At 42.0% G+C, this 14,217-nt stretch overlaps 1 protein-coding gene across 9 annotated transcripts in view; it reads right to left on the minus strand.

The window, feature by feature from the left end:
- EML4 (EMAP like 4) overlaps positions 1-14,217 on the minus strand; it is a 160,749-nt gene that overhangs the window by 30,102 nt on the left and 116,430 nt on the right. For all 9 annotated transcript variants that reach the window (XR_004971858.1, XM_036334748.1, XM_036334747.1 and 6 more), the window contains 3 exons: positions 6,753-6,887; positions 6,499-6,634; positions 799-950 (listed from right to left, as the gene is read on the minus strand). Coding sequence is in view for 8 of the 9 variants with exons in the window: in XM_036334748.1 (XP_036190641.1) it covers positions 799-950; positions 6,499-6,634; positions 6,753-6,887 (423 nt within the window). In the remaining variant the exon portion in view is untranslated. The remainder of the gene's footprint in view (positions 1-798; positions 951-6,498; positions 6,635-6,752; positions 6,888-14,217) is intronic.

The following is a 14,217-nucleotide window of genomic DNA, read 5'->3' on the forward strand; positions in this document are numbered from 1 at the left end:
GACCCCAAAATTATTCCTGAAAGCACAAAGAACTGAATTCTAAAAGTAATCCAAATTTACATTAGAAATGGCAAAAGGAGGATAAACTAGATGGTATAGCTTGACTACAGAGGGTATGAGTTATCTGTGAAGAAAAGAAACAGCATGAATTTAAGGCTGAGATAAAGCAATTCTTTCTTATCTATCTTCTTGAAGATAAAACCCAAGAGCAGTACTATCAGGATCCTCTTTTTAGAGATTTTGTCTGGAAAACATGTTTAGAATACAATGAGCATAAGTTCAAAATTTAAGTCACTCAAAAAGAGTCAATATCAAAGCAAGAAATTTGCCCTTGCTTTGAGAATTATTGATCTAAAATACAATTCTTAACTGTTCTACCATCTGAGACCTCAATTCAATTAGCATTTAATACCTTTCACAGTACACATAATACCTGTCAGGTTTTATAAATACACCTGGGTCCACACCATGAAGAAGAAAGAAGCATAGATAATTATCTACTATCATTAAGCTCACTGTTGAAATGATTATTTTCAGTATTAAAATTAAATTAGTCATTTTGCATAAAAAGCCTTAGAAATAAACAAGTAAGTTAATTATTCTGCCCAATCTTTTTTTTTTTTAAATGCTTTCAAATTATTTTGTTTAATGATTGGTTTCTTTTTTCTTTTCATTCTGAGGAAATGAAATGACAAGGATATGCACCAACTTCCCAGAAAGTATAAGTTATCTTAAAGTGGGACAGAAGACATTAGTTTAGAGGGTTTAACATTATAATTTTTATGTTCCCATCCTTACCTCAATTTCTCTTTCGGGATTCAAATCATGATCCCACAGAATTATTTTTCTGTCTTTTCCTCCTCCGGTTAATAACATCCCATTTCTCATCTGACAAAGTGTAAATACACTGCCATCATGAGCTTTGATTTGCTTGCTGATCTGATAAACACCTAATAAGATTAGGAAAAAATAAAAACACTAGTGATAACATTTCCCCTCAAACTTTAGTGGCTTTCTGGGAGAAAATAGATGCTTTATGACTTAAGATGGGATTACATCATGATAAACCCATTGTATGGCGAAAATGCACTTAATACACCTGATCCACCAAACATCATAGCTTAGCCTAGTTGGTTTCTACCAAAGTGCACATCACGTTTGCACCACAGTCACGTTGAAAAACTGTAAGTCAAACCACAGTAAGCTGGGGACCATTTGTATAAAACAGTGGTTCTCAACCTTCTTTCTGGCCCTTTAAATACAGTTCCTCATGTTGTGACCCAACCATAAAATTATTTCATTTTATTTTTTTAAAATATATTTTATTGATTTTGCACAGAGAGGAAGGGAGAGAGACAGAGAGCTAGAAACATCGATGAGAGAGAAACATCGATCAGCCGCCTCCAGCACATCTCCTACTGGGGATGAGCCCGCAACTCAGGCACATGCCCTTGACCAGAATCGAACCTGGGACCTCTCAGTCCGCAGGCCGACGCTCTATACACTGAGCGAAACCGGTTTGGCCATAAAATTATTTTTGTTGCTACTTCATAACTGTAATGTTGCTACTGTTATGAATCGTAATGTCAGTATCTGATATGCAGGATGGTCTTAGGCAACCCCTGTGAAAGGGTCGTTTGACTGCCAAAGGGGTCGCGACCCACAGGTTGAGAACCACTGGTATAGAGTGATTACTCAAAAGTGCCTACAACTCAACAATCAAACACCTATTTTCAGCAAGTTATGCAAGGCTGGTAGTGTAGCTTAATACAACCTTTTGTATTTATGTCAATATTGTTACTTTGAAAATATTTCAAAACACGTTCTTACAAAAGGGTAGAGTAGTGACAATTCTATAGACAACAGGGGATACTCAGAACTTTACAATCTCTTATAATCATCTTATTATGGTAGTTAGCATAGTATCACTTTTCTGATTTTAGAGTTGAGGACACACAGGTGTAGAAATGGCTTAACCAATACCACATAGTTAGCTAGTGACAAAGCTGTGAATAGGGCTCAAGGCTCTTCACTCAATGTACCCTTAAGTTTGCAAAAAGCTTTAATTTCCTGCTGAGGTAACAGTATTTAACATTTAGCAATGACTGTTGACCTACCAGCTCTGGCAAGGACTACCCCCTTTATTTGCTGAGATATGGAGACTGGGAAAGGCACTGGGCAGATGTGGGCACTAGAGGCCTGGAGTAGTGGGTTTTGACCAACCAGAGAAGTATTTTAAATTAAAGCTGTATCAATGTGATAGTTGAATGACAGGCCAGCTTTCTTGTATGCTCACAGAATTTTACAAATAGCCAGCGAGGGACAAGGCAGGTACATAAAAGGGGATTACATACATACATACATACACACATGAGCACACACACAATCATCAGACTCTCTTTTTTAAAGGTGAGGATAAGATTTTAGTACCCAAACCTTTTCCTTTGGTATTTATCAGACCTTATTCAGAGAAGCTCTTTATCTGGCTAGTGAGGCTGGTAGAGCAAGAGGTTAAGCTTTTTGGAAGACAATTATTTTGCAGAATTGGTTACCAGGCTCAAAATGGGAAGGTAGAGCCTTGTTTAAATTTGGCCAAAGTTAAGTCAATAAATAGACCTTAGATCCTTTAGAAAAGTAAAGAAGTTACAAGTTTAAAAATTGTTCAGTGGGGGAAATTAGTGAAGGTGGACAAAAGATACGTACTTCCAGTTATAAGGTAAATAAGGTCTGGGAATTTAATGACCACAGTAAACAATACTGTATTGTATACTTGAAAGTTGCAGAGAAAGCAGATCATAAAAGTTCTCATCAGGAGAAAAAATTTTAACTATGTGAGGTGATGGATGCTAACTAAACTTGTGGTCAAATCATTATTTGGTATACCTTAAACTTATACAATGGTATATGTCAATTATATATCAATAAAACTAGGGAAATGCTCATTTTCTAAAATCATTCATCAACCAATGAATGGATAAACAAAACGTGGCATGTCCACATCATGGAATATTATTCAGCCATAAAAAGGGATTAAGTACTGACACATGCCACAACATGGATGAACTGTGAAAACATTAAGGTTGAAGTGAAAGAAGCTAAACACAAAAGGGCATATAATGTATTATTCCACTGATATGAAATGTCCCAAAACAGGTAAATCCAGAGAGCAAAAGTAGACAAATGGTTGTTAGAGGCTGGGGGCGGGGGGGGTGGGGGGGGGGGGGGGGGGGGGGGGGGTGGGGGGGGGGGGGGGGGGGGGGGGGGGGGGGGGGAGAGGAGAATAAAATGTTCCAAAGTTAAACAGTGGTGATAACTGCACAACTCTGTGAGTATATTAAAAACCACTGAATTGTATATTTTAAAAGGGGGAATTTTATGGTATATATGTTATATCTCAATGAATCTGTTATTGAGAATTGTTTATTTTTATTCATTTTTCTATTTGAGCTGACATTATATTTTTAAAATTAACTAGCCCTGGCCAGTGTGGCTCAGTTGGTTGAGTGTTGTCCTGTGCACCAAAGGGTTGCTGGTTCAATCCCAGCAACTGATCAATGTTTCTCTCCTGCTCCCACCCTAAAATCAGTAATAAATAAATAAAAATTAATTAAAATTTGTAGGGCTTTGGTATCCTGAAAAAAAGAAAGAAAGAAATGCTATAGTTGACTCTAAAAATTATTCAGTGTAAGGGTGCTAGTGGTACAAATAACAGATGGGCATGTCTGGTAGAGAGAAAGGAAAGGACTTGACTGATTGGGAGTAAAGCTTGCCTGATTTAGTGGAATTAAAGCAGAACTCCAACAACTTTATTATTAAGATCAAGTGCGTCAGTTCACACCAACATTCATCACTTAAAAATACTTTAAACACTGAACAATATAATTTTGTCCAAGTAGAATAGTTAGCCAATTACCAAAAGAGAAAGGACATGTGAGGCATATGAATTTTCTGAGAGTATTGTTGGCTTTATTTGAGCATTTAAAAGGGGGGTGGGGTGGAGAGTTATTTTCTCATGCACGGTTAAATTAACAAGAGCAGTCTTAAAGTACCATAAAAGAAATTACGAAAAGCAGAGGTGTGGAGATTCATAGATCTCCATCAGAACGTATAAAAATGAAATAGTTTATATATATATATATAATTTATTGATTTTAGAGAAGAAGGGAGAGGGAGAATTAGAAACATCAATGAGAGAGAAAAATTGATCGGCTGCTTCCTGCATGCCCCCCACCACTGGGGATCGAGCCTGCAACCCGGGCATGTGCCCTTGACTGGAATCAAACCTGGGACCCTTCAGTCTGCAGGGTGACGCTCTATCCACTGTGCCAAACCAGCTAGGGCTAGTTTTTCTATTTTTAATTCAGTTTTCCATACCTTCGAACATGACAAAACCTTGTCAAACATATAAGGTATTCCTAGAATGATGGAATGTTACAAAATAGAAAATAAAACTGAAGAACAAATGCTTCATTGAGCCTATATTTGACATTCTAATTCAAGCCAAATAATGTTTGAAATACTAGCCAAGAAAAATAATTATCCTTGAATTTAAAAACCTATTGTACCTCCAGGTGTAATCACTGCCACATCTATCCAAGCTTAACTGCAAATCCCCTTGTTTCTCTAATCTCTTACAGAACAAAGCTTTCATAAAAAGCAAGTTTACCTTGACTGCCAAATAAAGATGTTTGGAGGGCTTCCCGTGCCTGTTTAACTATAGAATCAAATGTCAGAGACTTTAAAATTTATGTTATATTCTTAGCAAATGGACAAATGGGCCCATATTAATTATTTGGAGCAGGTAAAATGGTGGTGTGCTGCCTTGGCCTACACACCAAAGGGCTGTGGGTTCTATTCTCGGCCAAGGGCACATACCTGGGTTGCGGTTTCAATCCCCAGCCCCGGTGGGGGCGCATGCGGGAGGCAACCAATTGATCTGTCTCTCTCATTTCGATTTCTCTCTTCCTTCTCTCTCCTCTCTCTCTCCCTCCATTCCATTCCCTCTAAAAATCAATGGAAAAAATAACCTTGGGTGAGGATTAACAAACAAACCAAAATATGGTGGTTTGTTACTTAGTTCCTAAAAGGAACTTAGATTTAAGAACTATGAACATTTTAATGGTGGTGGGGATACAATCAACTTCCCCTCCCTCTCTTAAAAATTATGAATTACTTCATATAAGAAAAATTGAACTATTTCATACCCTGTAAGAAAGAAAAAATACTGAAACAACCTAAGTGTCCAATGACAGAGAAATGAATAAAGAAAATGTAGTGTATATGTATATACACACAAATATTACACACATAAATACATACACACACAATGGAATAAAAAAGAAGGAAATCCTACCATTTGTAACAATATAAAGTCCTGAGAACATGATGTTAAATGAAACAGGACAGAGAAATACAAATGCTATATATGATCTCACTTACATGTGGAATGTGTGTGTTTTGAAACAGTTCTACCTTTCCCGCTTTTTCTCTTTCCTTTTCCTGGGCACATGTGTTCGTATCTGAAATGCCCAGAACAGCATTGTATATCACAACTGTGACTTACTGACAGGTTATCCTCTGGCACTGAACAGAGTTTGGGTGTAAATGTATCCACTCTTCATTAGCTTAATGCATGTTGAGGTGGGAGAGGCAGGGAAAGGTTCAGAGGTTGTTTTTATTTTGGTTTTTGTCTGAAAAACTTGTGCAAAGAAAATCTACACATGCAAACACAGGAAATGGGAAGTCTAATCTTGTAAACTGCCAGGCACATGAAATGGTCTATATTGTGCTCTGCTTACGTGACTGTTACAGGCAAACTTGCTGAGAATTTTGTTTCTTCCTTTATATTTGGGGTTACAATTCTGTAGGTGTGGCTGGGAAGGATTTCATGTATGGAGTGAAATAAATGTGTGAACCCAGATCACAACAGAGATCAAAGTTCCATACCTTTTGTAGTCTTGTGCACTCATTATGGCTTAATCTTAAATAACACTTCTTCTGTGAAGTCTTCAAAAAACTCAGCAGATCAAATGATCTCTCTTAATTTTACACTGTTTAAATTAACATATCTATATCACCTCTCTAATTATTTCTTAACTAGAGGCCCGATGCACGAAATTTGTGCAACAGTAGGCCTTCCTTCCTCTGGCTGCCGGCACTGGCTTCCCTCTGGCACCCAGGACCCAGGCTTCGCCGCATCCTCGGCTTTGTTCAGAAGGTCAACTGGAAGGATGCCTGGTCTAATTAGCATATTATGCTTTTATTATTATAGATTAACCTCCTAGAAGGAAATGTTCAGGAGGATCAAATGTAGGTTACATATGCTTAATAATTAGTAAATATTTTAATTTTAAAAAGATTATGAAGAACCTTAAAACATAAGGTATGGTAGTGGTTCTCCTACTGTTTCACTGCAGCCTTTCCTGGTCTGGGTAAAGATGAAAGTGCAATAGCAATATGTGCAAATTAAAAAGGAGTGACAATATGAGAATACTGTACCTTTCGGCCCTTTCCCAGGTGTGGGTTCTACAGTAGTTTTGCTCCATATAAGTATAACTCCACCTGAGTCTCCAGTAAGAACATCTCCATTCCCCAAAAATGCTAAACACTGCACAAATTTTGGTTTTTCATATTTCTACAAAAAAAAAAAGAGAGAGAATTTTCAGTTTTCCCTTTGGCATGATGACTCCATGCTCACTCAACAATTAAATATTAAAGTTTTATAATGAAATTTATAATATTCTGGTCCTTACCCCAAAAATTCCCTGTTTTCTTGTTAGTGAATTGCCACTCCAGGTCCAGAAAAAAATATGAGATTTACCACATGTTATTATGGTATTTGCATCTGTTGGATGGAACTCCACAGCCAAAACAACTTCATTTGTTGTCTGTGGAAAGAGAAATAAAGCTTTAGATGAATGTATACTCTTATCTCCATCAAGAACCAATTACAGCTATGGATAAAGACAGGAAAAAATTTTAGGATCTATTTTCTTGAACATTTGTAACAATAAATTTTTATAATAATGATTTAAATTTGGTGTCTTCATATTTTTATATCATTTTTTATATTATTTATATATAACTAGAGGCCCGGCGCACGAAATTTGTGCGGGGGTGGGGGGGGCGCACTCAGCCCAGCCTGCACCCTCTCCAATCCAGGACCCCTAACCGCCTCTGCCTGCCAACCTGATCACCCCTGTCCCCCCACCAGCATGATTGGCCCTTACTGTGCCCCCTGTTGGCCTGGTCGCCCCTTACTGCGCCCCCTGTTGGCCTGGTCACCCCTTACTGCCCCGCTCCTGCCGGCCTGGTCACCCCTTACTGCCCCCCCGCCAGCCTGGTCACCCCCAACTGCCCCTCTTTGCCAGCTGGTCGCCCCCAACTGCCCCCGCTGGCCTGGTTGCCCCACGCAGTCTGCTATTCGGTCATTTGGTCACCCTTCACAGCCCCCCGCTGCCGGCCTGGTTGCCCCACACAACATGCTGTTCAGTCATTTGGTCGTCCCTCACTAACCCCCCTGCTGGCTTGGTCGCCCCACACAACATGATGTTCAGTCATTTGGTCTTTCCTCACTAACCCCTCTGCCGGCCTGGTCGCCCCAAACAACATGCTGTTCAGTCATTTGGTTGTCCCTCACTAACCCCCCTGCCGGCCTGGTTGCCCCACTCAGCCTATTCGGTCGTCTGTTCGGTTGTTTCGGATGTGACGGCCCCTGGATCTTTATATATATATAGACTAGGGGCCCGGTGCACAAAATTCGTGTACTGGGTGTGTGTGTGTGGGGGGGGGGGAGTGTCCCTCAGCCCAGCCTGCCCCCTCTCACATACTGGGAGCCCTCAGGCGTTGACCCCCATCACCCTCCAATCGCAGGATCGGCCCCTTGCCCATCCTGATAGAGGCGTCAGGCCTGGGCAGGGGGCCCTCATTTCCCCCATCACTGGTTCTGCCCCCAGCCCAGGCCTGATGCCTCTGGCCCAGGCATCAGGCCTGGGCAGGGGACCCCCTGACCCCTCCGATTGCTGGCTCTGCCCCTTGCCCAGGCCTGATGCCTCGGCCATAGGCGTAGACCCCCATCACCCTCCGATCGCCTGATCGGCCCCTTGCCCAGGCCTGACACCTCCGCCAGAGGTGTCAGGCTTGGACAGGGGACCCCCATCTCCCCCCGATCACTGGCTCTGGCCCCCGCCCAGGCCTGAGGCCTCTGGCCCAGGAATCATGCCTGGGCAGGGGACCCCCATCTCCCTCTGATCGCTTGCTCCACCCCCCGCCCAAGCCTGACGCCTCTGACCCAGGCTTCAGGGCTGGGCAAGGGGACCATCATATCCCCCCAATCCCCGGCTCCGCCCCCCACCCAGGCCTGATGCCTCTGGCCCAGGCATCAGGCCTGGGCAGGGGACCCCCAGCCCCCCGCCCAGGCCTGATGCCTCGGCCAGAGGAGTTGACCCTCATCACCCTCCGATCACCAATCACTGGATCGGCCCCTTGACCAGGCCTGAGGCCTCCGGCAGAGGTGTCAGGCCTGGGCAGGGGACCCCCAGCTCCCCGCGGTTGCAGGCTCTGCCCCTGCCCAGGCCTAACGCCTCTGGCTTAGGCGTCCGGCCCGGGCAGCGGGGACCCACAGCTGCAGCAGCCCCGCGATCATGGGCTTCGCTTTAGGCCCAGGCAAGGGACCCCTAGCTCCCAGGACTGCCAGCTTCGACCGTGCCCAGCTCCCATCCCTGGCTCCACCCCTACTTCCTGCTATCACTGGCCAGGGCGGCAAAGGCGCCTGATTCTCCGATCATGGCTGGGGGGCAGGGCAAAGGCGGCCCTGGGGCCGCCTTTGCCCTGCCCCCCAGCTCTTAGCTCCCCCCTGGGTTTCCGATCACTGTCAGTGGCAGGGGGCTTCTTCCTGCTTTCCCTTTCGCCTCCCTGCATTGTGCCTACATATGCAAATTAGCCGCCATCTTGTTGGCAGTTAACTGCCACTCTTAGTTGGCAGTTAATTTGCATATAGCCCTGATTAGCCAATGAAAAGGGTAGCGCTGTATGCCAATTACCATTTTTCTCTTTTATTAGTGTAGATAACTGCATTAGAAAGACATTCAAATGAATTAGTTTTAGATTATTTTAGCTTCTTACACATTTAGGGAAAAGTACACTAAAAGTATCAAATATAAGAACAATATACATTTGTCTTCAAGATACTGCCATTTTGATTTTTAAAAAGTCTTATCTTTCTCTTTACTATTATTATTAACCACTCATTCATTTAAGAAAATTTATTACTGATTTAGAGATTCACCCTTAGGCTAAAAGCATATAGAATGGGCACTACTGAGTCATACAGAAATGAAAAACAAAAACCCCCCAAGAGCTTTTATGCCATTTCCCCAAAAAGAAAACTTAGAAAAGATAGAAGTTTAACACATTGTTTGCGGGTAGTTTTTATCACGTGCTAACAGGTGGCGCGGGCCATTTTTGCTAATTTTTTGTGCAAATGGCAACGTTCAGTAAAATTACGATAACTTTAGTTTACGTATTTATACGTTACCCGCATTCTACCGCTAGTCTATAAAAAACGTATTAATACGTGTCCCGCGCTCTACTACCAGTCAACGCTACCAGTCAACGTAAAATGTATGAATACGTTTCCCGCATACAATGTGTTAAAACAACTAGGAGAAAAAAGGAATAGGCACAAGCGTCCAAAGGAATTACAAGTAGTTTTTTCACTGAAATTACTGAACTGAGGATGTCTTAAAAACCCTACCTTTCAATATGTTCAGTCAGTCATAACTGAGTTCTTACTAAATTGATGTTTTATGATAAAAGCAGCTACTCAAACTTAATGGTGAGGTGAAATCTATATGCTTGTGCAGCTGTTTGTTGGTAGCTGGTGCTCACCTACAAGGGTGATCACTAAGGTGTGTTTTATGTGTATGGAAGCATTTCTTCACTGCAAACCAATATGGTAAACATGGTAATCTTGTAAACAAAGTGAATTAAATAAAATATCTTTTACATTCTTATACTAATAAAATGACACTTGAAACAACTGAGCTAATTAAAAAAAAATTCCCCCATGGCTTCAATTTTACATTTCTACTACCAACAGTTGGACGCTACAGCTTGTACAGGCACATGAATAAAACTCAAACAATCTAATCTGAATGCTTTCTCCCCCTAGGAGGGAAAAGGATAGTACCCTTTTTTGTTATATAGTTTCCACAATGTTTGGTTGGAATTAGTAAGTCAAAGTAAATTTTAAAGACAATGTGTTAATTAACAACGAAAAAATTCGTCATCTTTCTTCCAGGATGATGTTGCCTTTTATTTTAATTAATTAATTTATTTTTAAATCTTTATTCTGACCAAGATCTCTGCCTGTCTCCCTAATTTCTTTTCTTTTAGTTGTTGTTAATCCTCACATGAGGATATTTTTCTATTAATTTTTAGAGAGTGGAAGGGAGGGGAAGAGACAGAGAAACATCGATGTGAGAGAGACACATCAATTGGTTGCCTCCCGATCAGGGTTGGGTTTCGAGCCTTCAACCAAGGTACGTGCCCTTAACTGAAATCAAACCCGAGACCCGCCCTAGCTGGTTTAGCTCAGTGGATAGAGCATTGGCCTGTGGACTGAGGGGTTCCAGGTTCAATTCCGGTCAAGGGCATATGCCCAGGTTGTGGGCTAGATCACCATTAGGGGGCGTGCAGGAGGCAGCCAATCAATGGATTCTCTCTCATCATTGATGTTTCTATCTCTCCCTCTCTCTTCCTCTCTCTGAAATCTATAAAAATATATTTAAAACAAAAAAACAACACCCCCCCCCCCCCCGACTGATTGGGCATGAGAAACAAGGGAAAGGAGTCATATCTATCTTTGGCAACTAAGTGGAATGTGGTGTTAATCACTGAAAGGTGAAACTGGTTGGGAGTTAAGGAAGATGATTAGTACAGATTTGGTTCTGTTCATTATGACTTGTGGGTTAGGATATTCAATTAAAGATGCCTGGCAGGCAACAAGAAATATGTTTAGATCTGTGAGAGATCTGGGCTATAGGTAAATGATAGAGAACAGAACAGATAGTACTAAGGCTATGGCAGCTGCATGCTGTCAATGGAGGACATAAGATATAATTCTGAATAACAACAACATTTAAAGTCCTAGAAAGGAGATCTGCTAACCTTTACTACAAAGGATCAAAATTCACATACTGCACTTTGGTATAACTTCCCTATGTTTCAATGTTAAATTACCCTGAATGATGGCTGAAAGACTATCTGTATCTTCATTTATATTTTTTAAAGTTTGAGGTTTCGTATACTCTTTTTAAGTACAATAAAAAAGTTATGCTATTCGAAAACATAACCTCTTTTTGACCAAGCTGAAAGCTTGAAGCTTATACAGAACAAAACTGCCGAGACAGAGTGCGGGCGGGCGTGCGACTGAAGAGGAATGTGATGTTATTTAAGAGTACAGCAAACATGTCATAGGCTTTTTTTAGTCATCCTGTCACTTTGAATCCTTCTGAAAGCCGGTCAGGAGGAGGCCATTTCTGACCCATGTGAATGCTGTTGTAATGCTAACCTTACATTCCTCTTTTACAAGTTACGACCAATCCACACTAAGGACCAACACTATTCTATACCAATTATAAAATACCAGAGGCCTAGCGCACGATTAAATCGTGCGCGGTTAGGTTAGGATCCCTAGGCCTAGCTGCAATCAGGGCCATGTCCACCGCCCAGCATTGCTCCTCCACCTCTGTGGCCCCTGCCCCAGAAACCTCCACGCTCACAGCCCCCACCCTGCAAGGCTCCTTGGTGACACTCCTCCACCACCCGGGGGAGCTCAACGCTACCAGTCTCCGCCCCGCAAGGCTCCTTGGCCTCACTGCTGCCCACGCCCTGCGATGCTCTTCTGCCTCAGCAGCCCTGAAGCTCCAGCTCACAGCCCCCACCCCACGAGGCTCCTCGGCCTCAGCCCCCGCTGCAAGGCTCCTTCGCCTCACCGCCCTGAGAAGCTCCACGCTCACAGCCCCTGCCCTGCTCCTCCACCTCGTGTCCACGGCCCCTGCCCCGGGATGCTCCGCCTCAGCCACTCCGGGAAGCTCCATGCTCACAGCCCCTGGCCCCACCCCGGCACGCCGTGAGAGCCAGACCGGTCCTTTGGTCCCACAGCTCCCTCCTCCCGCCGCTGCACTACCGGCGGCCAAGGGCCCACAGCTCCCACTCCCTCAGCTCCCTAGCAAGCTGTCTGGTTGTCCGTCCAGTTGTGATGGCACCTGGCTTTTTATAAATACTAGGATGCTGCATTTTATGTAACACGAGTGGCCTGGTGAACGGATTCGTGCACATTGAAAGGAAATTAATTATAAGACATATTTTATTATTGCTATTTGCCCTTTCTCTATAATACAGTGGTTCTCAACCTGTGGGTCGCGACCCCTTTGGGGGTTGAACGACCCTTTCACAGGGGTCGCCTAAGACCATCGGAAAACACATAATTACATATTGTTTTTGTGATTAATCACTATGCTTTAATTACGTTCAATTTGTAACAATGAAATTGGGGGGTCACAACATGAGGAACTGTATTAAAGGGTCATGGCATTAGGAAGGTTGAGAACCACTGCTATAATAGAAGTGTCAGAGATGAAAAAAATTAGTAACATGTATATGAAAATAATATATAGAGTAATAAACAATAACAGCAAAAAACATATAAAAACAACAACAAAAAATATAAAACAAAAACATGATATAAAAACAAAAACATGATATAAAAACAACATTGATAAAAACAATGACTGATAAATTGATTAAACTTATTCTGATATCTCCCCGTATACCACATTAGGAGGAAAAAGCACTTTCAGAGTGCTTGACCAATTTTCCTTGTGATAAAGTATTTACAACTTTAACATCACATACTCTTCGAACTCAAGAGAAAACAACATATAATTGACCATGTCCAAAAACATTACAAGAAGGCACTTCTTGTTCAGGTAGGAATATTCCTATTCCATCTAGAGTGTGCCCCTGTGATTTATTAATAGTCATCACAAATGCTGGCATCACGGGAAACTGTCTTTGAATTAATTTAAATGGGAGGCCAGTGTCAGACGGGGACAAATCAATTCTTGGAATCAGAACAACCTCTCCTTCCATAGATCCTGTTAATACTTCAGAGCTTTATATGTATTGCGCATGCATGAGTCAACATTTTTAAATCTAGAGGCCAGTTGGGGAGGGGGAGATATGTGGGAGGTTGGGCGGCTGGCCCTGACCCCATTGGGCAGATTGGCTGGCCGCAGTGCACATCATGGTGACTGGTCGTTCAGGTTGCTTGGCTTTTTTATATATATAGAGAGAGTGCCAGTGCGCATCATATGTACTGGCCAGTCGGTCGGACAGTCAGACGGACATATGGTCAGTCACTTAGCCTTTTATATATACAGAAGATTATAACAATGCATATCATTACATATGCTTTTCAGTTATGTCACCCATACTCCTACGATTGAATTTTTCCTTTAAAATTTTTTAAGCTTAAATGAAATAATAGATTTTGTTTAAAAAGCAGCAGTAGTCGCCCTAGACCAGCTGTGGGCAAACTACGACCCGCTTGAAATGAATAAAACTAAAAAAAAAAAAAAGACCGTACCCTTTTATGTAATGATGTTTACTTTGAATTTATATTAGTTCACACAAACACTCCATCCATGCTTTTGTTCCGGCCCTCCGGTCCAGTTTAAGAACCCATTGTGGCCCTCGAGTCAAAAAGTTTGCCCACCCCTGCCCTAGACGGTGTGGCTCAGTTGGTTGGGTGTCATCCCATGCACTGAAAGGTTGCCAGCTCAATTCCTGGTCAGAGCACATGTACGGGTTTCAGGTTTAATCCCTGGAAGGGGGCATAGAGGAGACAGCCATTGATGTTTTGCTCTCACATCAATGTTTCTCTCTCTGCCTTGCTCTCAAAATATCAATTAAAAAAATCTTAAAAAAAAAAAGGCAGCAGTAGCCAAGTAGAGTACTGTCTTAATTTTGAGATTAAACATCCATCTACTTTGTCATTTCAGTAGCATAATGTGTTTGAAATATCACTAACATTGGTTGAAGTTGCTTGAATATTTTATCTTAAGATACCATAAGAATGGTATTCTTAATAGCATAAAATGACAACTTAATAAAGCTGATAATTAGGGCCAGTTAGTGTGCTCCTGCACATTA

The sequence above is a fragment of the Myotis myotis genome, unplaced genomic scaffold, assembly GCF_014108235.1.
Source record: "Myotis myotis isolate mMyoMyo1 unplaced genomic scaffold, mMyoMyo1.p scaffold_m19_p_14, whole genome shotgun sequence".
Taxonomy (NCBI): Eukaryota; Metazoa; Chordata; class Mammalia; order Chiroptera; family Vespertilionidae; genus Myotis; species Myotis myotis.